Here is a 26,482-nt window from a genome sequence, read left to right as displayed (position 1 = left end):
CACTCATTAAGTTCAGCCGTTTCGACAAGGTTAGAGCCGCTATCCGACTCCATCACGTTCATTTGTAGCGTTAGTCACTAGCGGCCGCTAGCGTTAGCCTGTGGCCTGGCTACCAGTAGAAAGTACTGAAAGCAACATCTCCGGAAATCGTGAGAACAAGGGAAGACAGCGGGTGAAAGCCCGTCTGGATGCCACCAAGAGTCTACTAAATGTCGGGTGAGAGTTTGGCGAACCTCCCTTAAAGAGCATATCACACCAGAAAAAAAGTCTTAAATGGCATTATTATGTGAATTAGAATCATATTTTGAGACGATTCGACTATATACAACAATTTAGCAAAGCGCAGATGACGAGAAATTAGTCTTTTAATCTGCCGGTTAGCCACGCCTACTATTATAGGGCTTTAGCGTCCCCAACAGGTGGATGACGTCAGCGGTAGACTAGGCTCATCGGTTTTACTATTCAGCCCATTGAGGGGGAATTGTTCAGAACGAGGAAAACGCGACGAAGAGAGCTGCAAAATGTCATTGTTTCAGTCTCTCTACTCCCAATATTTTTACAGGATATTCTTTTTATCCAAGTATTTTTCCCCAATAGCTATATAAATGGCTTGAGAAGGACCAGTCAGCCCGTCGAGGAGGAACTATTCACAATGAGGAAAACGCGACGGAGAGAGCGGCAAAATGTCATTGTTCCTGTCTCTTTACTTCAATATTTTTACAGGATATTCTTTTTACCCAAGTACTTTCCCCAATTGCTAAATAAATGGCATGGTCATGACAAATAACAATCTTGTGCTAAATGGAATATAAAATAATAAAAATCCATTTATTCAAGACGAAATGGCAAAATTACTCCATAATGGTCAAAACAGTCGACTTCACCTTTACTGTCACACCTCCTGAACGATATTTTATGAGACCTAAATCGGACATATGTAATTTCCCTTCCCCGGCTTCGGAGAATGTAAACAGACCAGAAGGAGTGACAGCTAGCCGACATGCTAACCCGAACCGAGGGATGTTTCAAAGTCTTCGAAGTGGAAAATCACACATAACTAGCCTGGATTATTTGACATGACGACCCGGTTGTCGAGTTTCTTTGCGGATCGGCAAACCGCCCGGAGGAGAGCAATTTACAGTTCGTTCCCTGGAGGAGGGTGGCTGGAGTTGTTGTGTAGCTAATGCGCTAACAGCTAACTGCTAATGAGCATGAGGATAGCTTTTTACATGCCTATCAATGATCAAACGTAAGTAGTCCTTTATTTAAAGGAATTTTATAGTGTTTACTTTGTAATCACTGTATTCGTATTTGACATAATACAAAACAAGATGTTTACTCACTTCCTTGTAAGTCCAATGGTCCCACAGTAAATATCCACGGTGAATGGGAACCTTTTGAAACTCCAAAAAGGCGCATACGCCTCTCCCGCATACAGAATGATTTTTCTGCAGCCGTTTGGCTGGCGTGATGCAAAAAATAAAAGTATTAATCCGCAAAATCAGCTGAATCCTTCGTCCTCATACACAACAGTACACTGTATAGTGAAGAGAACGTCTTCTACCGTACACGTCACAGCGCCCTCCTCCTCAATGCAAGACCGAAGCCGGAAGTCACTCATTTTCATGGCGCGGGATTCAAAAAACTAAATAAATATAGCGATCGCTTCCACACACATCCAAGCGGTCCATATCATTCAGGGGCATAAAATACTGCGTGTATTATGAAATAAACATGCTTTTTCGTGTCACAGGCACTTTAAGCCACACTCCATCACGTTTTGCTTGTAGCGTTAGCTGCTAGCGTTAGCTTACCAGGCTTCTGTTTGATTGGCTTCCCGATGATCACGTGACTCTCTATTAAGCACATTGACTTTTCTTAAAGGGGAATGAACATAGACGAACAACACAGAGTCAAAGCGGGATGAAAAGACTATTTTCTTGTTTTATTAATTTACTGAATTTACCGACACGGTCAAAATTACATCGGTCATCGTGAAGAATTTCGGTGACGGTAAATTTTCGGTTTACCGCCCTGCTCTACTTCCAGGGAAGTCTACTACTTTAAGATGGCGGCTGATTTCGATTGCCGGCGAGTCTGTCATTTCGCATATAGCATAGCATTATGTGGACGCAGTTTGTAGCGGCTGTCGGCAGCAATCAGGTATTATTGTTTATTTATCTCGCGGCATGAGTTGCGCCAGAGCCGTGAGTTGATCATTGTCATTACCCGGGGCCAGAGCCGTGAGTTGATCATAGTCATTACCCGGGTAATGACAAGCATGCCTTTTACTCTTGGTCCGTTCCTTAATGCGTCCCGAAGGCCGCGCCGACTGTGTTTTAGTTCCGCTTTACTTGACATATTTCTATAATCGGAATTTGGATATTTGTGAATTGTTCTCGAATCTTCCGCGGGCGAATCGCGAATAATCTAAGAATCTGAAATTTCGCACACCTCTACTAATAATAATAATCACTCCACCATCTTTATTGACCTGTAGCAGTCAGAGTAGAGGAGCAAAGAGGGTGACGGGGGAGAGAGACCTCTACATAAAAGGTCAGTAGGAGAGTAATGATTAGAAAATAGAGAAAGCCAAACTGATTATTATATACCCCCCCCCCCCCACACACACACACACACACACACACCTGTACACAAACGTACAGTACAGGCCAAAAGTTTGGACACATCTTCTCATTCGTGCGTTTTCTGTATTTTCATGACTATTTACATCGTAAATTCTCACTGAAGTTACTAAAACTATGAACATGTGTGGGATTATGTACTTTGCAAAAAAGGTAAAATAATTAAGAACGTCTAATATTCTAGCATCTTCAAAGTAGCCAACCTTTGGTCTGATGAGTTTTTTGCACACTCTTCCATTCTATTGATGAGGTTCAAGAAGGAGTCACCTAAAATGTTTTTTGACTTCACAGGTATGTCTTTTCAGGGTTAATTGGTGGAGTTTATTGCAGTGGGTTTGGGACCTTCGGTTGTGTCCAAACTTTTGGCCTTAACTGTATGTATGTTATGAATCATTTTTGGATGTATGTTTGTGTGCGTGCGTGCGTGCGCGTGTGTGTGTGTGTGTGTGTGTGTGTGTGTGTGTGTGTGTGTGTGTGTGGGTGGGTGTGTATGTGCGTGCGTGTGTGTGTGTGTGTGTGTGCGTGTGCGTGTAAGGCAAATTAGCCTGACCCGGATATTACTTAAATTCAAGTAACTAGTAGTATTTTTCAGGGTTTGAAATTACAGCCATTTTTGTTACGTATATGCCCAAAATGTAATATGTTTGATTTACAAATATTTGGGAACAAACAATTACTGTGCTGTGAGTGAAAGTCATGGCATTAGCCTCTATGATTAAATGTATGTGTATATATTAAGAGCGTGACAATATCTCGATACGGCAATATATATCGCGATATTTTGCAACCCAATCGGTTATCGATATGCTCCCGCCAAGTATCGATACTTTTATTTGACATATTGGCCATACAATGGAGTATGGATGCTGTAAACTGCTCATTGTTTGTTGAGCAATTCCTTGTCGGTTCACTAGAGGGGGGGCAAAAGAATGGCGGTGAAGGTAAAGTGCGCACAAGTCGTCTAAAGAAGAAGAGAGGATGCTCCGAGTGGGTTGAAAAAAATAAAAAAGCTTTGTGAGAACGGTGGGGGAAAAAGTGAGAAAAATATTGCTACAAATCACACGTTAGATTTTACACCAACAAGAGAGGTAGTAATGGCAGAGTTATGCTTCCGCGGCAGACCTGCGCCGTCGACGAAGAAACGTAGCCGTAGCCTCTGGGTCCTTCCGCTTCTTCTGACTTCGCGTCGCTATGATTGGTCCGCTCAGACTGTTGTGTCCGGTTCAGCGCGAAATCGCTGGCATTGTCAAACATTATTTTTCTACACGTAAAAATGGACCAAGCTGACGAGAGTATCAAGTATCCCAGTTGAAGCCTGGGAACGTGTGCTTTGGTCAGATGAGACCAAGATTGAGCTTTTTGGCAGCAAACACTCTAAGTGGGTCAGGCGTGCCATGAAAGATGCGCATGCTGAAAAGCACCTCATACCCACTGTGAAGTATGTGGGTGGGTCAGTGATGCTGTGGGGCTGTTTCACTTCCAAAGGCCCTGGGAACCTTGTTAGGGTGCATGGCATCATGAATGCTTTGAAATATCAGGACATTTTATATCAAAATCTGTTGCCCCCTGCCCGAAAGCTGAAGATGGGTCGTCACTGGGTCTTTCAGCAAGACAATGACCCTAAACATATGGCCAAATCTACACAGAAATGGTTCACCAGACACAAAATCAAGCTCCTCCCATGGCCATCTCAGTCCCCAGACCTTGTTTTGTTGGCAAAAGGGGGTTGTACAAAGTATTAACACCAGGGGTGCTAATAATTGTGACACACATTATTTGATGTCAAATAATTATTTCTTTATGAGGGATTTTTTCCCCACTGAATAAATGCACTTGTATTGAAGGTTGGATTTTTCTCTTTTTTCCATTAAGGTCCCATATTATTTGAATTAAAAAAAAAAATAGAAGCTAAAAAACACATCTTAACCAGGGGTGCCAATAATTATGGTGGGCGCACTATATACAGTACATTCCAGAATTGGTAGGTCTGAAGAAAATATAAGGAACCCACTAACCACTAAAATCTAATGAGTGCATACGTTGACAGGACAACCACTTATTTTCAACAGGGAATTTCTTCTGAAGAACATACAATACCAAATTATTGTTATTTTGGGTTACTGCCGTTAAAGTAATATAGCTAAATAATGACATTAATAGATTACCTTTCTAATAGGCTGAAATTTTCCCCAAAACAGACTCCCAGCTACCACAGCAGAGAGTTGGTGAATGGGCTCCTGTTAAAAAAGGGAACAACATTACAGCTGTACTCTGGCAAAAATTAAATGCATTGAGAAAAATAACTACATCCAGCACTTGCCTGCTGCCTTACAATGAGGATATGAATGTATGCATCAATTACCTGTATAGAATTTTTTTAAAAAATTGGCAAAAGGCTTAATACTTATTGTTCCCACTGACTTCATCCGACAGCCAGCCATTGCCTTCTAGTGTATGGAAAGACGTGTCATATAATTTATACGGTCCAAAGACAGCCTCCACCTTGCCTTGGTCCTCTGCAGCCCACAGTAATTTAACTGAAAACACAACATTGTTAAATCAAAAAAAATTATTATTTACGGCACTTGACCAGATGACCATCAGGTCAGAATTATCGACTGAATAGGCCAAACCACCATAATGCTGATAAACTGGGGTTGGCCAGACAAATGACAGAAAAGCGATAAATTCATAATCGTCTGAACATGCGAAATGAAGGGGAAAATTGCCTCCCTCCATACATCATTAACAAAGGGGAGAGCTTTGTGGTTCTGTTAATCTTGGATCTCAAAGCAAATAATACTGGATCCAAGAGCACATCCCAGTTGTCCTGATGGCCATTCACCAATTTTGTAAGAGCTCTACGAAGTAGAAGGGTACAATTAGATATACATTTTGGAACTAAACAAAAAAAACTTGCCGTTTTATGTTGCTATTTGTCCTCTCATCCAGCCCATTCGTCTAAGGATGATATGCAGCTGTAACACTCCTTTCAATGCCCAGGAGGGCACAAAGGTTATCGTTGACCTGAAAAATTGATACAACTTTGTAAATAAATCCAATTTAAAAAAAAAAAAAAAAAAAAAAAACCAAGGAAAACAACGCCAAAATCCCACTGTGAAAATATTTAATGCATTCAGATACCTCATTGACAAATTCTCTTCCTTGGTCAGAAAGGATTCTTTGGGGGCAGCCGTGTCTATAAACAATTGAGCAGATCTGTTGTGCCACTTTTGATGCTGTTTTGGTTTTTAAAGGAAAGGCCTCAACCCACTTAGACAAATAAGTCTTAAGTGGGGAAAATACACCAAAACATGGCGGTGCGCATATAGTCGCAGCGGCTTGGAGCTCCAACACTATCGTAGTTTTCTACAGTATTTTGGTGATTACATGTCTCATCTCGCATGGTTACAACACCCTTGCACTGCAATATAGTCGGACTGAACTCTTGCTGCTAAACAGTGGAGCGCATCGCCTGCCACTTGAGCACTTTATTCCCCAGGAGATCGCCAGACAACCTACCGGGACATCTGCAGCAGGAAGCCGGAGGAGGAAGCGCTGCGAGCGGCGGCAGAAGAGGGGCAAGAGGGCGGGCGTTTTGGCTAGACTCAAAGCCAGCCCGTTTAGACCACCGCTCCCTACCATCTTCCTCTCGAACGTTAGATCCATCCGGAACAAAATGGACGAGTTAAGACTGCTATTGTCCACCCATAAGGTCCTGAACAACTGTTGCTGCATGATTTTCTCCGAAACCTGGCTAGACAGTTTCATCCCCGACGCTGCTGTGGAGCTAGCGGGCCGCACCGCCTACCGAGCCGACAGGACGGCTGATTCGGGTAAGAAGACTGGCGGGGGGCTTTGCGGTTACATCAACAACTCCTGGTGCACTAACATCACTGTGGTGGATAAACTGTGTACTCCAGAGACAGAACTCCTGTTATTAAAGTGCCGCCCTTTCTACCTCCCCAGGGAGTTTACGGCTGTTTACATCTGCTGTTTACATACCACCGGACGCTAATGCTAAGCTAGCGCTAGCACAAGTATACAGTAGTATTAACAACAGCCTAGTAGCACACCCAGACAGCATTTTTATTGCAGCTGGGGACTTTAATCACGCTGATTTAAAATCAATTCTGCGTAAATTCCACCGCAATGTTAAGTGTGCTACTAGAGGAGATAAAACTTTGCATCAGTTGTATACTAATGTAGCAGATGCATACAGAACTCAGGTCTACCCCCACCTGGGTCTGTCAGACCACCTCTCTCTCCTGCTGCACCCAAGGTATACACCCCAAATCAGGAGAGCCGAGACCACTGTTAGTACAGTTAGAATCTGGCCCGAGGAAGCTATTCCTATGCTACAGGACTGTTTCCACCATACAGACTGGAACGTATTCAGAGAGCAGGGCACTGTCACTCGAGAGACTTTGGACAACTACACCTCCACTGTCCTGGAATATATATGCTTCTGTGTGGACAATGTAACATCATGGAGACAACACCGCGTGCTTCCTAACACACCACCTTGGATGACACACAGAGTTCAACAGCTCATCTGTGCTAGGAATAGCGCTTTTAGGTCTGGAGATCAGGAGGTGTACAACAGACCCAGGGCTGCCCTCAGGAAAGGGATCAAAATCGCCAAGCAGCACCACAGGAGGCACATCAAAGCCAGGTTTGCTGACTCGGCAAATCCCAGGCAGGTCTGGGAGGGCATCAGGACCATAATGGGCTATAAAAAGAAGACACCACCTCTCCTAGCCAGTCCCACCTTGGCTGAGGACCTAAATGCTTTTTATGCCCGCTTCGATAAGGAAAACAACGACCAGGTTCAACACCCCTCCCCTCCACAGGTCATGCTCCAGTCCTGACTGAGCACGAAGTGAGGTGTCCTCTGCGCCGCATTAACATCAGGAAGGCTCCCGGACCAGATGCAGTGCCAGGCCGGGTGCTCAATGAGTGTGCTGCAGAGCTTACTGACGTCTTCACCTCCATCTACAACACCTCGCTGTCAACTTCCTGGGTCCCAGCCCGCTTCAAAGCTGCCACAATTGTCCCGCTCCCCAAGCAGTCCCAGGTCACAGGCCTGAACGATTACAGGCCAGGTGCTCTCACCCCCATCCCCGCTAAATGCATGGAAAGACTGGTCATCAGCCACATCAAGGCCGCCATACCACCATCACATGATCCATACCAGTTTGCTTACAGGGAAAATCGCTCAACAGAGGACGCCATCACTACAGTGCTCCATGCACTACTGGAGCATCTGGAGCTTAAAAACACCTACGCACGCCTCCGGTTTGTGGATTACAGCTCGGCCTTCAACACCATCCGGCCATAGAGCCTACGCCCCAAACTCCAACAGCTGGGACTTAACACCACCCTGTGCAACTGGATTGTGGACTTCCTCATGAACCGCACACAGAGTGTCAGAGTGGGTAATTACACCTCCTCCACCTTTGCCATCAACACTGGGGCTCCCCAGGGTTGTGTGCTAAGCCCTCTGCTCTACACTCTGTTCACCCATGACTGCTCTGCCTCCTCCCCCTCCAACCTCATCGTCAAGTTCGCGGACGATACCACTGTTCTTGGACTTATCTCCAACAACGATGAGACGGATTACAGGAAAGAGGTGCAACATCTGGCGTCATGGTGCAGGAAGAACAACCTGGTTCTAAATATTAAAAAGACCAAAGAAACCATCGTGGACTTCCGTAAGTGCAAGCCCAAACACCATAGCCCTCTCACCATTGGCTCGGAGGTGGTGGAGAGGGTCAGCAGTTTTAGTTCCTGGGGGTGACCATGGCAGAGGACCTATCCTGGAACAATCACATTGCCTCAGTAGTTGGTAAGTCCCAACAGCGCCTCTTCTACCTGAGGAAGCTGAGGAATTACAACATCCCCAGACCGCTGCTGGTGAACTTCTACAACTGTGCCATCAGCAGCGTTCTGAATTATGCATTTCTAGCTTGTTACGCAGGCTCCACCAAAGCAGACCAGCAGGCACTCCAGCGAGTGGTAAAAACAGCAGAGAAAATCACTGGGACCCCCCTCCCAGAAATAAGTAACACATACAACACACGCTGTCTAAACAGAGTGCAGAACATCCTGCGGGATAAATACCATCCTGCCCATCGCCTGTTCCTCCTTCTACCCTCAGGTAGAAGGTACAGATCATTGAGCAGCCGTACTAAAAGATTTGCAAACAGTCTGTACCCTCAGGCGATAAGACTGCTGAATTCACAAGTACACTGAAATTGCTGTTATGGTTATGCTGTCATTAGTACGCACTTGACACTGTGGGGTGTGGGGGGGCATAAATGGTTATGTAAATCTATCAATATTTATTATTATTTATGGTGGGATTGTGGGGGCACTGGGGACACTTTACCTTTATATTGCTCTGCACCAAGCACTTTAATGGAAACTAACCCATAGTATTGTTGGAACTCCAATCTGAATTTCGTTGTTATTTTGACAATGACAAATAAACTCTGAATCTGAATCTAATCGGTGGCAGTCAGAATGTACTGAAAGCCATCCTGGGTTTTTGGGAGAGGCCCCGTCAGGTCTATCCCAACCAAACAGCTGGCACATGTGAAAGGCAAATCCAATATTTAACTTATCTCTTACAGCTATTCCTACACAATCTGAGGAGCACCATGTTTTATCTTTGAAGTTTTTAACTTAATCTGGGTAGCTGGCTCCCAACTTGATATGAAAAGAACACATAAAAACCTAATTTTCACACATGTCCAAATATTAAATATGAAGTTGGGTGAGACAGGGTGAGATCTTGCATGGAGCCCCAGATCGAGGGACATTAGCAGTGGTATTGTATGTCTTCCATTTTCTAATAATTGCTCCCACAGTTGATTTCTTTACACCAAGCGTTTTACCTATTGCAGATTGTCTTCCCAGCTTGGTGCAGGTCTATAATTTTGTCTCTGGTGTCCTTCGACAGCTCTTTGGTCTTGGCCATAGTGGAGTTTGGAGTGTGACTGACTAAGGTTGTGGACAGGTGTCTTTTATACCGATAATGAGTTAAAACAGGTGCCATTAATACAGTTAACGAGTGAAGCCTCGGTAGACCTCGTTAGAAGAAGTTAGACCTCTTTGACAGCCAGAAATCTTGCTTGTTTGTATATGACCAAATACTTATTTTCCACTCTAATTTGGAAATTCTTTAAAAATCAAACAATATAATTTTCTGTTTTTTCCCCCAACATTCTGTCTCTCATGGTTGAGGTTTACCCATGTTGACAATTACAGGCATCTCTAATCTTTCCAAGTAGGAGAACTTGCACAATTGGTGGTTGACTAAATTCTTATTTGCCCCACTGTATATATAGGATTTTCTCAAAATATAATGGCATATTTGGGTCACTAGCCATTTGGAGATATGGTTCATTTTTGTATGATTTCAAGCACGAAACTCAGTTAAAACCCAGGTTACCCAAATGTTTAATGCTTACATCATACAATGCTAACTTCCGTACGCTTTTAACCCGCTATAATGTAAAAAAAATCTATCTTGAATAATCACCGAATCTCCATTAAAACCCTGGCGACCCACGTGTTTACTGCTTATCATGCGACGTTAATTTCATTACGCTTTTTTTGTGCAATATCATCAATATTCCAATTCAATCTTTCGTGTATATGTATTTGCTTACAGAGGTTAGCGGACAAAAGGGACTAAAAATACATTAGAAATATTACTCACTTCCAACGACAACAACAAAAGCAATGAAGCACGTGTTTACTGCTTATCATGCGACGTTAACTTCATTACGTTTTTGTCTTGCAATATCATCAATATTCCAATTCAGTCTTTCATGTATATGTAGTTGCTTACAGAGGTTAGTGGTCAAAAGGCACTATAAAATGAAATTACTTGAGAAATGTACTCACCTGCAGCGACAACAATAGCAGGAAAGGCGTCGTAGTCAAATAGGAATCTCCACTTGACAAAAGTTTGACACGTGAACACCCCTGGAGGGGTGTGGTTGCCATGCGCATGCTCAGTAGCGCTTTGGCTATCAATTTGACAGGGATCTTCAATTGTCAGTACACCGGTATGAGATTTTGACGATGAGATAACCATGAGCAAAAATACCGCGGTTTCACGGTATGGCAACTATAGCTCCAAAATGTGTTATTTTGTGATGTATGGGTTAAAAAAAATATTTTTTCCATTGAACTGGATGTTTTTAATTTTTCAGAACATATTTGCATATTGGAACATGAATATAATGTTAAAATAAATACATACATTAACAAAAAATAAAAATTTTAAAAAATAAAATAAAATAAACAGAACATATAGACTATACCCACAGCTACAGCTCAAGTTGCTCATGATTAGCGCAAGAACAAAATAATTGCTATAAAAAAGTAAAAACACTTCTAGATAAAATTAAGAAAATATATATACTGCATGACTTTTTTTTTAAGGGGGGCGGGGCTCAAGGGAAATTTAGCCATTTTCAGCCACTGTCAACTGTAGTCTACATGATGTCATGCCTTTGTGTTAAAAAGAACATAAAGAATTCATAAGTTAATAAGTTAGTTAAAAACATATTAGTTAAAATGGAAATATCGTCGTGAAAGGGTTACATCTAAAAAAAAAACATTGGGTGTGAGACCTCTCCTAGATGAGCGAACATGGATTTGTGTATCAGGCAAGATCATCTTTCCCAATTAGCTATCTTTGACGCTATCCTTTTTTCCCCTTCATTCAAGCTTTTTTCACACTCGGCGCCTGTGAGACTTAAAACCTCGACGTAGTTGCTCTCCCAGCTAAACCTAGGCTAACATTCGTCTTTGTACAGTTTTAGTTCGTTTGTATATTGAATTTGAAAGGAAAATGTGTGTTTTGTTTTTAGCGAAGGTGCTAACCTTTTGAACCTACTCACATGTGGAAGATTACAATTGTACAACGTTTTAAATGTACCGTAATTTACCGAATATAAGGCGCACCCGTGTATAATGCGCACCCCAAATTTACTTGTAAAATATAGGGAATATTATTGTACCCGTTTATAACGCGCACCCTAATCTTAGCACCAATAAATAGAAGAATACAAGAAAACAGAGCTCGTGTACAGATACAGAAATGTCATTTTACTGAATGGTGAAACACAGCACAAGCATAGCATATTGGTAGTTCAAAACATTACCATAAACTGACAATATTTACGGTAATAATATGATTTGACAACTTCTCCAACTGACTAGAATCTAGGAGAAAACAAAACAGATGTGACTTTTCTTTTAAAGGCTGCTGTATAACTTGCTCGTTTCATCATGATGAATAAATGTTTCTTCCATGGATTGATATTGTAAAATGTAAGTGAGAACGTAAGTCGGAAATCCGAGAACGCTCATCGCTGTCGACACGACAGTAACAATAGGAACTATTTTTATTTGGGTTTGAGTTTCCCGAGGGACAGATATAGTTGACGGACATATACAGGAAGCCCGTTGTTACGTTTGTTATGGTCCGAGTTGCGGAGCTGCAATAAACGTTGACTCAAATGAGTTCAAGAAACTAAATTCTGTGCTTTATGAAGAGTGAAAAAAGCAGAATTTAACACAGACGAAATCATTCGGCCGATCAGAGTGAAGTACTACCGAAACAAAATGGTGATGTCACGTACCGTAATGGTCGGCAACAGAACGCCGCATACGAATCTTCAACACAACGTGGCCGTGTCAATTAAAAAAAAAAAATCGGTTTATAGATATACAGTATACATATAATATATATACTGTATATACAGTGCCTTGCAAAAGTATTCGGCCCCCTTGAATCTTGCAACCTTTCGCCACATTTCAGGCTTCAAACATAAAGATATGAAATTTAATTTTTTTGTCAAGAATCAACAACAAGTGGGACACAATCGTGAAGTGGAACAACATTTATTGGATAATTTAAACTTTTTTAACAAATAAAAAACTGAAAAGTGGGGCGTGCAATATTATTCGGCCCCTTTACTTTCAGTGCAGCAAACTCACTCCAGAAGTTCAGTGAGGATCTCTGAATGATCCAATGTTGTCCTAAATGACCGATGATGATAAATAGAATCCACCTGTGTGTAATCAAGTCTCCGTATAAATGCACCTGCTCTGTGATAGTCTCAGGGTTCTGTTTAAAGTGCAGAGAGCATTATGAAAACCAAGGAACACACCAGGCAGGTCCGAGATACTGTTGTGGAGAAGTTTAAAGCTGGATTTGGATACAAAAAGATTTCCCAAGCTTTAAACATCTCAAGGAGCACTGTGCAAGCCATCATATTGAAATGGAAGGAGCATCAGACCACTGCAAATCTACCAAGACCGGCCGTCCTTCCAAACTTTCTTCTCAAACAAGGAGAAAACTGATCAGAGATGCAGCCAAGAGGCCCATGATCACTCTGGATGAACTGCAGAGATCTACAGCTGAGGTGGGAGAGTTTGTCTATAGGACAACAATTAGTCGTACACTGCACAAATCTGGCCTTTATGGAAGAGTGGCAAGAAGAAAGCCATTTCTCAAAGATATCCATAAAAAGTCTCGTTTAAAGTTTGCCACAAGCCACCTGGGAGACACACCAAACATGTGGAAGAAGGTGCTCTGGTCAGATGAAACCAAAATTGAACTTTTCGGCCACAATGCAAAACGATATGTTTGGCGTAAAAGCAACACCTCAGCTCATCACCATGAACACACCATCCCCACTGTCAAACATGGTGGTGGCAGCATCATGGTTTGGGCCTGCTTTTCTTCAGCAGGGACAGGGAAGATGGTTAAAATTGACGGGAAGATGGATGCAGCCAAATACAGGAACATTCTGGAAGAAAACCTGTTGGTATCTGCACAAGACCTGAGACTGGGACGGAGATTTACAGTGCTGCTCGAAAGTTTGTGAACCCCACAGCGATGGTCAGATTTTTTGTAAAAAAAAACTAAAATAACCTTATTAAATGTTAAGTTATACCCAAATCCACAATACTGACATTCCAAATAATGGACTGAAACAAAAGAAATAGTTATATTGTCATTCTTTATTTAACAAAAGTGGTTGATTTAAGAAAAACTCAGATATCATGTGTGCAAAAGTATGTGAACCCCTTCAGTTAATAGGATATTGCGCCTCCTTTTGCAGAGATTACCTCAACCAAACGGTTTCTGTAGTGACTAATCAGCCTCACACATCTACTTTGGGGGATTTTTGCCCATTCTTCCTTGCAGAACGCAGTCAGTTGAGAGAGGTTTGATGGGCGTCTGGCATGAACTGCTCGCTTCAGGTCCCGCCACAGCATTTCAATGGGATTTAGATCAGGACTTTGACTGGGCCAGTCCAGAACACGAATCTTCTTCTTTTTCAGCCATTCCTTGGTTGTATTGCTGGAATGCTTTGGATCATTATCATGTTGCATGATCCACCTTCTGCCAAGCTTTAACTTCAAAACAGATGGCGTCAGGTTATGTTCTAGGATTTGACAATATTCCTCAGAATTCATGATTCCCTGGACTATGTGGAGTTGTCCAGGTCCTGAGGATGAAAAGCAAGCCCAGATCTTGACATTCCCACCTCCATGCTTCACTGTTGGGAGAAGGTTCTTTTGGTGGTATGCAGTGTTGACTTTTCGCCAGACATGGCGGTTTTGGTTGTGACCAAACAGTTCAATTTTGCACCTACATCAGTTGATGAAAACTCTTTTTAATTTAGTCTCGACAACACAACTGTTAAAAAAACAAAAAAAACTACTGAATTGATTGATTAGGAAATCAGGTTGAAATAATAGAAAATTCCAAAATGTTGAGGGGGTTCACAAACTTTTGAGCAGCACTGTATCTTCCAACAGGACAATGATCCAAAACATAAAGCCAAATCTACAATGGAATGGTTCAAAAATAAACGTTAGAATGGCCAAGTCAAAGTCCAGACCTGAATCCAATCGAGAATCTGAGAGCTGAAGACTGCTGTTCACAAACACTCTCCATCCAACCTCACTGAGCTCGAGCTGTTTTGCAAGGAAGAATGGGCAAGAATGTCAGTCTCTCGATGTGCAAAACTGATAGAAACATACCCCAAGTGACTTGCAGCTGTAATTGGAGCAAAAGGTGGCGCTACAAAGTATTAACGCAAGGGGGCTGAATAATATTGCACGCCCCACTTTTCAGTTTTTTTTATTTGTTAAAAAAGTTTAAATTATCCAATGAATTTTGTTCCACTTCATGATTGTGTCCCACTTGTTGTTGATTCTTGACAAAAAATTAAAATTTTATATCTTTATGTTTGAAGCCTGAAATGTGGTAAAAGGTTGCAAGGTTCAAGGGAGCCGAATACTTTTGCAAGGCACTGTATATATATATTTATATTTCTGTCTTTATCAATGTACCTATTAATAATGCGCACCATGATTTTACAAGTTGATTTTGGGGAAAAAAAGTGCGCGTTATATTCGGGAAATTACGGTATTCATTTTTTATATTTCACTTCCCACGATTTGAGAGCTCAATAAATTGAAGAAAAGTACGCCTTGTGTCTGGAGTGTGTGTTTTTGGGTTCGCTGGCTGTTCAACAGAATAGCGTCACTTTTACACACAGCAACAGGGAAAGGGCTGAGCACTGCCGCGCCAAACCACTTCGGCTGCATTTTTAGCACATGAAAAATAGCGAATACCGTACTATGGTATGACTGAAAATTTTAGGAGTTTTGAAACCGCGACGTTTTCACACTACGGGAAGTCGGTAACCGGTACATGTCTAGTCCGTAACAAAGCGCACCCCCCCCCACCCCCTTAAGACTGGGGAGCTGTGATGTATGGGCAAGCGAGTTGGAAGAATGGGCGAGATAGCCGTCGCATGTCGCGGCAGCTCGCTGTTATTTTATTGTTTTTCTTTATTATTGTTGCCACCATTAAGTGGGTAAGCCAATACCTACTCCTCGCTTTCCCTCAGCGAGCGTGAGCGGTGGACAGCCGTCTTGGACGGAACAGCAAGTTTGAATTAATTTGCACGAGAGACGGGGCCCAAAATAGAGCCTTGCTCTATTTTCAGAGCGCGGCCGCGCTAACAGCAACAACGCATCCAATAGCAGAGGGGACATTTCTGTGCTATCAAGCGGTTTCGACGGACAGATACGCAATCATGGCTTACGAAACCTTGATAAATGTGCTTGTTTCGCATGCTCTGGGACACTCTCAAAATGACTCTCACCTCTCCTTGCTAAGCTAAATGGTACCTTGATGTTCGTTTATGTGGAAATGTAGTTCACGAACAACAACAAAAAAGTATTCACCTTCACACCGAAACTATTAACTGTTTCAGTGTTTCCCCTTGGATTTTTTTAAGCTGCGGTGGTGGGCTGCATCGGAGTCGGACCGCCTTACCATGTCGTGCCACAGCAAAATTGCGTAATATCATGACAAATTTTTGTTTCTCATTTTTTCAAGAAGAACCATAACAAAGATCTATTTGAAATATTTCATTAGCCATGCTCATGTCATCACTCTCAGCTACGGTACATGTTCATAAAATGCGTAGCTGTTTACAGCTACATTACCCTACTTAATAATACGACTTTTTTTTTTCTTGTAGCAATAGTATGACTGACATCTCTTAGTCCTTTTTTCTTTTATTTGGCCCTAATATGTGCTACATTAACACAACAATACTAGTCCTTCTGTTAATGGACCAATGGCGTAGGTTTGTATAGGGACGTTAGGGCCATAAACACTACAAGCTTTTTAGGATGCTCAAATTGTCCCCACCAACATTTAGGCAACCTTATTTGCATTATATAATGAGTTCAGTTATAGAGGTCATTTAGATTGTCTTCACATATTTTGTGAGGATAGAATTGACCCAACCATTAGAAGTGAATTACTTTCATTATGTTCAGACTTACAGTGACACCATTTTTTCCCCCTCAAACGCATGTTTGATTGGCTGATGATTGTCCAAGACGTACGTCCACCGCTCACTTTCGCCGAAATGTCCTATCCAAAATACAGTAATGCCCCGGATGGGGGGGGGGGGGGGGGGTTCTCCTTTGTCTTAGCCACTTTATTGTGGCAACAATAATAAAGAAAAAGGATAACAAAATAAAGGCGGGCTTCCGCGACATGCGACCCCTACCGCCTTCTCACTTCCCACTACGTCACAGCTCCCCATCCGATTGTCTCTTAACGGGGCCTTGTTTAGTTACGGATGTTACAATACACAATCAATGGGTTGCCTGAACCCTTCACACCAGGCTGACGCGAGTTTGAAACGGCCTTAAATTTTTTTTTTAAAAACATGTTTTTGCACGGCGTGGCGGCTTTTATTTTAGTGTGGCGGTGCGCCACAATATCTAATAAGTAGGGGAAAGCCTGCTCTTAACATGGATATTAGATTTTCGCCCTACTCCTTGAAATGGGTCCGTTAACAGAATGACTATTATTGTTGTGGTCATGTAGTACTATTAATTACAATTTATTCACACACACACATTCATATTTACAAAGTGTACATCATCTCCTAATGCTGAGCAAGGATCATGTTTGAGTCCGGTCTCCTTAAGAAGCTACTCAAAGCTTATAGCCAGGAGCCTGCGTACATTATGACAATCCTAAAAAAATTAAAAGAGCAGAAAGGGTGAATTATCGCATATTGCAGTATCCCCATACAATAAAATACTGACAAACAATAACATTAAACACTAAATACACACACAAAAAGAAATTCTTCCCTAGAAGAGGCGAATTTATAACTTCGATATGTCCAAATTTTTATATTCACTGATCAGAATGTTTATTAGCATCGTTTTAAAGTTGGAAATGGATTTCAACACGTCGAGCTCATTCCAAATTAGGGCCAAATTAAAGGAAAAACAAAAGGACTACGACATGTAAGTCGTACTATGGCTATGAGAAAAAGTTGAATTATTACGAAGGGTAACGTAGCTGTAATTAGCTACGCAATTTACGTACATCTCCTGTAGCTGAGAGCTATGACATTAGCCTGGCTAATGAAATATTTCAAATAGATCATAGTTATGGTTCTTCTTGGGGGAAAAAATCTCATTTGTCATATGACGCAATTTCGCCATGGTCGACATGGTGAGGCTCTCCGACTCCGAAGCAGCCCGCCGCCTCAGCATAAAAAATCTGAGAGAAAACCCTAGATTTATTTATTTTATTTATTATTTATACTTCATTTGGGGACATTCTTGAGTCACTTCCTTTTCAGCAGAGGAAGGTAGAGTAGACAACATTTTAAATCAAGTGAAAGTAGCGTTCAAAATAATACGACTCCAGTAAAAGTAGTCATCTAAAAAATGTACTCAAGTACAAGTAAAGCATTTGGTGAAAAGAACACTCAAGTCATGATTAAAATTGTAACTGCTAGTTTTTTTTTTCTTAAACAATGAATAAAAAATTTTGAAAAAATAATAATTCTTAAACAATGAATAAAAATTTTTGAAAAAATAATAATAAATAAAATTGCTACTGCTTGCACCTGAAGGATGAGAGCGTGTCAGTGCACGATGACTAACAAGCAATCGGTGCATCGTTGTCACGGGAATGACAGCCCGGAATGCATCTAGCGTGTGCGGGGATATACACTCACGCTCTCTCAGTCAATCTACCCTCACAGCCTATCAGCGACATAGAGGGTCTATAAAATACAGAATTTATCTTCTTGTGTCTTGCAGGTTTCAGCGAATATCTTGGTCCTGATGCTAAACAGCTAAAGAAAGAAGTACAACTTCCAATCAAAAAGGAGGAGGTAGCGCTTCCTTATGTTAAAGAGGAGGATGATATCACCATGTTGACTGGTGAGCCCTCGAATGGCGAGGATGGTCCGAGTGAGGTAAGCAGAGGGACGGAGCCTCCAAGCGGCACCAGCAGCAGCTCAACAGAAAGACACATTTTCATTGCACCATCAGATAGAAAAGGCGCCACGTCACGCTCCCCTTACAAAGATGGTGGTCAGAAGAAATCTCACCGTGACGGCCAACTCTGCAAATGCTCTCAGTGTGGGAAAAACTTTGCTAATAACTATTCTTTTCGTATGCATATGAGGAGCCACACTGACGAAAAACCTTTTGTCTGCTCAGTTTGTGGTCAAAAGTTCACTCAGAAGACCAACTTAAACACACACACCAGAACCCACACTGGTGAAAAACCTTTTGTCTGCTCAGTTTGTGGTCAAAATTTCACTCAGAAGAGCAACTTAAAAAGTCACTCGAGAAACCACACCGGAGAAAAACCTTTTGCCTGCTCAGTTTGTGGTCAAAAATTCGCTCAGAAGACCCACTTAAACACACACACCAGAACCCACACTGGTGAAAAACCTTTTGTCTGCTCAGTTTGTGGTCAAAATTTCACTCAGCAGAGCAGCTTAAAAAATCACACTAGAATTCACACTGGTGAAAAACCTTTTTCCTGCTCAGTTTGTGGAAAAAGATTCACGCAGAAGGGCACCTTAAACACACACACAAGAACCCACACTGGTGAAAAACGTTTTTCCTGCTCAGTTTGTGGTCAGGGATTCACTTCAAAGGAAAGCTTAAAAAGACACTCGAGAACCCACACTGGAGAAAAACCTTTTGCCTGCTTAGATTGTGGGAAAAAATTCAGTCGCAAAAACGTCTTAAAAAGTCACGCTAGCACTCACGCTGGTGAAAAACCTTTTTCCTGCTCAGTTTGTGGAAAAAGATTCGCTCAGAAAAACACCTTAAACATACACACAAGAACCCACACTGGTGAAAAACCGTTTTCATGCTCAGTTTGTGGTCAAAGATTCACTCAAATTCACCCCTTAAAAGTACACACAAGAACCCACTCTGGAGAAAACCTTTTTCTTGCTTAGTTTATGGTCAAGGATTTGATCACAAGGATCGGATTAAGAGACATGTGTGTGTTGGTGTGAGAAGCAGTGGCCAATGACTCTTTTGCCTGTCATCCATGCTGCCTTCATTGGATTGTGCTCACAGGACGATTGTATTCTGGAGAGCTTCCTCAAATCCTGTTGAGGATTGGCACTTGTATAATGTGGATCCACACTTTTGCCAAAAGTATTGGCTCACCTGCTTTAACTCTCAAGTTGAGTGGCATTATTTATACAATACTTTCCCTCTTTCAAACTACACTTTTCAGAATGAATATTTGAAACAATAGACCCTAAATTACAAAAATTCTAAATCATTCATCAATATAATAATTACATAAAAATGGAAAATTATGACTCGCAAATATTCGTTTTTTGGGGGAGGGGTGATTATAATTTTAAAAGTTACTATTACTCCACTTGATTGACAGTGACATATTACGACGGAGTATTGTGGCCAAATAAAGGGAGGGGAAAAAATGACTACGAGATTGAAGTTGTACTCTTACTACAAGAAAAAAAGTCGTATTACGTAGGAGTAATGTAGCTTGTAGTGGACCAAAGATACACGAGGACACTGGTGTTGCAACTTAGGTGAACATTCAATTTAATAAAGTCACAAAAGAGAACCAATATAACAAAATATCTTGGGCCCAACATAAACGAGGCCAACATAACAAAAGGCTTCAACCAAACTGACCTGCAGACCCATCTCTGCGGCTGCTTTAATAAAGACAGACTACGAACTACCACCTGAGGGAGGCATGACAACCAGTTAAGCAAACATTGTCAATTTAAACAACAACAGATGGAGAAATTACATACATCAACTTAGAACAATAATCAACTAATGTGCATTGAAATTATCCCTGAAAATTTTACCCCAAACCATATTTAAATCAACCTAAATATTCCCCCTCCAGAATAGGAGGTGCCAGATCTTGAACAGCTGTGGTCGCTACCTCAAATAAGAAAATCAGATCCCATAAGCATTCAAACAAACTTTAACCAAAGTGTACATGTCCAAAAGAATATCACATAAATAACTAAATCTTGAAACACTAAATGGTGCCGGTAGTGGTAGCCACCACATAGCTGAATAAGGGGCTACGCACTTTATGTACATGTACCTTAGCCGGGAACTCCGACAAAGCATCAGTAAAAGTGCAAAACAATATCGGTATCTGATCGGAAGTGCAAAAACCTGGATAGGGGGATCCCTAATTCGACCGCCATATTGTCCGTCATTGTTTATCCGTATTCTCAATGGTTTCAATTTTTCGTGCAATTTATAGACCCTACCCACCGACGTCAAAAAATCACGTGATCGCTGTATTGTTCTGCCCCCTTGTCCGTCATTTTGTGTCTGTATTATCAATGGTCTCAATTGATCGAGCAATTTATAATGCATTTCATGGAAGACCCGGTGCTTTCGGATGCCGTAAACTCACTTGATGCGTTGCATAAAAGGCGTTATGTGGAAAAGCTTCAGTTTATCCATTCGCCAGATCCATATTTGATGCCTAAATCTATGTTTTTCGACCCGCTGTCTTCGACGTATTTGCCTGACATCTGCTAGCTACCCTGATATTTAAAACTATCTTGTCCACACAAAATCAGCCTATTCTCACGAAAGTTTGAAAAACTTTAAGAGCTTGGAGGCTTATAAATACTTTGTTGCTGGTTGGGTGAAACAGGTCCTCGTCCACGAAAATTCGGCAGGAATCTATCTTGTGCTTGGAAAGGTGAGTTACGAAATTTTCAATTCAAAATCTTTTGTTCTTGCTAACATCCACTGTCAAGTCCAATGTATTTCATGTCATTTGTCAATGGAGCTGGGGCTTTTAATGTTTATATGGTTTAGCGATAGCACTCTCACTACATACATACGTGTATGTTGTCGGCGATTAGCCTAGCAATGATCTTAATTGTGGTTGTCATCCCCAAACCCTCTAAATATATTTTAAATGCATCTTACCAGATATAAAATGACTACTACATAATCGGTGGTAATCGTTTGGATCCCAGTTTTCTCGTCGAATTGCAGCAGCCCATCTCGCTCTCTCCTCTCCGGGTCTCTCGGAATCCGGTAGAACTTCAAGTCTCTCCGTCTATCTTCTCTGTTATTGCAACCAACCGCCACACACGTCTTCACCATTTTGATTATTAATGTTAACGAGCAGAAAAACACGCCGTAAATAGGAGGAATGTACGTAGCCGTAACAGGTAAACACGATGTGTTGACGGACAATTTGGCGGCACCAGTCAGGAGGGCGGAGTTGTGACGTCACGTGGGTAGGGTCTATAGTGCAATTCATGGAAGCCCCGGTGCTTTCAGACGCTGTAAACTCATTGGATGTGTTGCATAAAAGGCGTTATGTGGAAAAGCTTCAGTCTATCCATTCGCCAGATCCATATTTGATGCCTAAATCGATATTTTTCGACCCGTTGTCTTTACCGTCTCTGCCTGACATCTGCTACCCTGATATCTACAACTATCTTGTCCACAGAAACTCAGCCTATTCTCACGAAATTTTGAAAAACGTTAAGAGCAGCACTCTAAGCAGCATTACCCCGTATGACCCTTCCAATTTTCTAAAATGGCGATAATCGATAAAAAAAAAAGTTGACTGCGATGGCCGACGCTTCAAGGATAGGTGGATATTGGACTATTTCTTCAATAAAATACGCAACAACTGTGTCTGCCTCATTTGCAAAGAGACAGGCGCTGTTTTCAAAGAGTTCGCTGTGACGCGATATTACCAAACAAGACACGCTGACATGTACGACATTACAGAGAAGATACGCAGCGAGAAATGAAAGCAACTTGAAGCTCGTTTAATTTCACAGCAGTAGTATTTCGCAAGAGCCCGAGTGTCGAAAGAGAACGCCACAAAGGCAACATTGTTGAAATTATGAATTAAAAAAATAATAATAAAGCAAGTGTGACACACAGAGCTTGCTAAAATGTGTTTAAATATATTGTTCTACGTAAATCAGCCAAGGTAGCCCCCCACATTTTTACCACACCAAATCTGGCCCCCTTTGCAAAAAGTTTGGACACCCCTGTTTAACTGATGATCCGGAGACGAGGCCAGCTTCTTTCAATTGGTACCAGCTAAATATTATTCAAAAAATAATGATGGCGGAGGAAATAAACATCTTGAATTTGAAACTGTATGTTGTCGGCGATTAGCCTCGCAATGATCTTGATTGTGGTTGTCAGCCCAAAACCCTCTAAATATATATTAAATGCATCTTACCAGATATAAAATGACTACTACATAATCTGTGGTGATCGTTTGGTGCCCAGTTTTCACGTCGAATTGCAGTAGTCCATCTCGCTCTCCTCTCCGGGTCTCTCGGAATACGGTAGAACTTCAAGTCTCTCCGTCTATCTTCTCTTTTACTGCAACCAACCGCCACACACGCCTTCACCATTTTGATTATTAATCTTAACGAGCAGAAAAGTAAGCCATAATAGGAGGAATTTACGTAGCGGTGATGCATAAACCTGACGAGCTGACGGACAATATGGCGCGGAGGCGTGGTTGTGACGTCATGTGAGTGGGGTCTATAGACCCCAATCACCAACGTCACACAATCACGTGATCGCTGTATTGTGCCGCCATATTGTTAGTCATTGTGTGTCCGTATTGTCAATGATTGTAGTTTCTAAAGGTGGATTCACTTGCACATTATGGAAGCCACAGTGCTTTCAGACGCTGTAAACTCATTGGATGAGTTGCATAAAAGCCGTTATTTGGAAAAGCTTTGGTCGATTCAATCGCCAGATCCATATTTGATGCCCAAACCGATGTTTCCTCCCGTCCCGAGACCACAAAATTTCCAATCACACTCCAGTTTATGTCACGATAAGGAGTCGGGTACCCAAAATCGGCACCGGCCCGAATATGAACCGAGATGTGGTCAGCTGAGCGTCACCGTTGTCACGATTGTAAAATGAAATTTGATGGACAACGGGCCGGTGTGTGCCGAAAAATAGCTGCTCCGCGTGAAATGTTCCCCCTGCCAGGAGCACTTATTTATAACGCTTTATTGACGTGAAAACATCAAATGTTTTAATGGACGGCTTACAGTAATGGATTTACGACTGTAAGATCAGTTTTAAATAAGTTACACAAAATATTAGTAATGTATTTTCGTAACAAATCGTGGACTGGGCCACATAACCATCTTTAAACAGAAATGTATTAGTCTTCAGGTTTTCACGACCATATCCCAATGACAATCACGCACGTATGACATTTAGAGCTGTTACGACACGTGATTGGGGTCTATACTCGAAGTATCGCGCGGCAGATCTGGCCGCTTCTTTTGTATAGCATACGAGGCTAAACAAGTTGCCCTACAAGCAGTCACACAGCTAAAATGGAGGTTGTAAATGAGCGCTTATATGGCAACCCACGCTCTGCTAAAGAATGAGAAAAGTCAATGTACGCAACATGGCAGTGACATGTGCATTTATGTCGTTTAAAAAAAAATTTTTTTTTTTTTTTTTTACTTTTTTTAGTTTAACGCAAACACCTAAGCCTATTTTTTTTTTCCAAATCTGCATACCTTTGATGATGCCTTTATATTTCAAAGAAAAATAATCGCAATTGCCCGATTGGATCCCCTTTTTAGGACACCATAACCTTCATATCCAAACTTGTTTTTTTCAACCAATTATAATCAACATTTTGGACCCAAACAGATAAAATAAATCAAAACATTTTTGTCAAAATTTCTAATATTGATGTCCCATTGACAACCAAACAGGCTCGACGAAACGTTTTTAAGCTTGATATTTATTCACTATGTTAGGATAAACATTCAACAAAAAAAATGAGACTGAACAGTTTTATATTTGATACGGCAACAAAAACAGCAGGTATGATCAAAGGCGTTTTTGTCCTTCCTACATATTATGGTCAAAACAGGTTATATACAGGAGACAATCAGTGCAAAATAGTGACTATATCAATAAAATATATTATACACAGTAGAAGCGTGCAAAATTTCCGATTCTCAGATTATTCACGATTCGGCCGTGGAAGATTCGAGAACGATTTACAAACATCCAAATTCCGATTATTGAATTATACCTGGTACCCGCCTGGTAAAGCGGAAATAAAACAGTCAGCGGGGTATTCGGGATGCAGCGAGGAACGGACCGAGAGTAAATATCATGTGCAGCTAATGCCGCTAGATAAAAAAAAAAAACAATAATACCTGACCGCGGCCGTCAGCCGCTACAAATAGCGCCTAGTTGCTACTTGCTAGTTACTACAAACATACGGCAACATACGGCTATGGGAGATATCACATATATCTAGAACTAAATGTGAAATGACAGACGACGGCCGTGTTAGACCATGTATCAATAACTACATGCGAAATGACGGCCTTTCCCGCGCTACTAAACAGGCGCCATCTTAAAACAGTAGACTTCTCTAGAGGGCTCTGTTGTAGTGAACCTAATTACTTTTTATCTAAAATACCCCTAAATCGGCAAAATCTTGGCTTGAATCTGTCTTTAAATGATGAAACAGTTTTAAAACTTTCACAGGTCGAAAGTAGACATAAGGGAAATTATGGAATAACAGGCGCAATTTTAACAACTTTAACGGTTGATTCACAACATTAAATTAATTGAATGTAGTTTAAAGCTGCTGATACAGAATGGGCACTTGAGTATTTTATTTACTGTTTTTAACAGGTAACTTGATACTAAAATACGGTAGTAGTTTGGTTTATTTAGCCTGAGAGGATTTTTGAACAATTTTGGAACAAATATACAAAACATAAAAAAAAAATTTTTTAAAAAGGGTGGGGGGGGGGACTTCAATAATCGATTTATAATCGAATCGGAGCCTCTGATTCGTAATCGAATCAATAAGTGCCAAAAGATTCCCACCTCTAATACATATATATAATAATATCTAATACATAATATGTTATATATTTTGTATATTAGCTGCAATATAAAATTTGTTATACTTTTCCTGTCAATGTGCAAAACAGGCCATAAAATGGCAACTATATTCATTTCTTAATCTTTGATTACTCAAAGGCCTTGGTCAGTTCCTCTCTGACTGGAAACACAAGCCCACATTGTTTGTCTCACACATCCAGGCAGTGCTCCTCTGCAGAGTTGGCACCCCATGCTGGCTCTCTGCGATTTCGGTCTATGACCACACTGGAATCTACAGCATCTCCACAGTCCTCTCCAGGACTTAGGTCAGGTAGAAGACGAGTGCTTATTTCATTGTTATTTCATAGCATATACACAGTATATGTGTTCCTCATCCCAACACAAACTGTAGCAAAGTAGTAGCGGCAGTGAAAGTAGGTAGAAATTTCATGTCGGAAATCCCTGACATGAAGGTTGCCACGGTGCCAGATTTTTTTTTTTTTTCTTTTGGGGGTTGGGGGGCGGGGAATCAGGGGCTCAAACTTCGGAAAACCACTGAAATGCAGATAAAACTGCTTTTGGCACAGTTATTCCTATAACACACATTTTCGTTGAAAATTATATTTTTCAATGATTTGCAAAATAAAAGTTACCCCAACCTCCATCTCCTAATCCCCCCCCCCCCCCCCCCCCCCCCCACATTTCCTAAATGCAAAACCTCCATTTTAACAACTTAAGAACATTGGGTGTTCATTAAAATAGTGTACCACACATAACACGTCACCTTTGCTAAATAATATTCATGATGTAATACAATATTCATTATATTTTGTATGATCCCTATAACCAGCATTATGTACTATTCTTATGGCTCCTAACCCTGCAAAATGGATAGTGATGTTATTGTACATTTATAAGTGTTACCCCAGACCTCTGCACAGTAGTGTAAATATGGCAGGATTAAAGAATGTGGAGTGATTTATTGTCAAGGCTGTGTTTAGCTTTATTCAAGACTGATATGCTTCTTGATACTTTACTTTGTGTATGTT

General features: G+C 41.3%; 1 protein-coding gene across 1 annotated transcript in view; it reads left to right on the top strand.

Annotated features, from left to right (window-relative positions):
- LOC130928963 (gastrula zinc finger protein XlCGF28.1-like) overlaps positions 1–25,912 on the top strand; it is a 48,026-nt gene extending 22,114 nt beyond the window's left edge. The window contains exon 3 of the mRNA XM_057855817.1: positions 18,339–25,912. Within this exon, the coding sequence (XP_057711800.1) occupies positions 18,339–19,498 (1,160 nt within the window). The 3' untranslated portion in view covers positions 19,499–25,912. The remainder of the gene's footprint in view (positions 1–18,338) is intronic.
- The last annotated feature ends 570 nt before the right edge of the window (positions 25,913–26,482 follow it).

The sequence above is a fragment of the Corythoichthys intestinalis genome, chromosome 13, assembly GCF_030265065.1.
Source record: "Corythoichthys intestinalis isolate RoL2023-P3 chromosome 13, ASM3026506v1, whole genome shotgun sequence".
Taxonomy (NCBI): Eukaryota; Metazoa; Chordata; class Actinopteri; order Syngnathiformes; family Syngnathidae; genus Corythoichthys; species Corythoichthys intestinalis.
The sequence above is the reverse complement of the archived record's forward strand: the minus strand, read 5'-3'. Positions and strand labels throughout refer to the sequence as shown.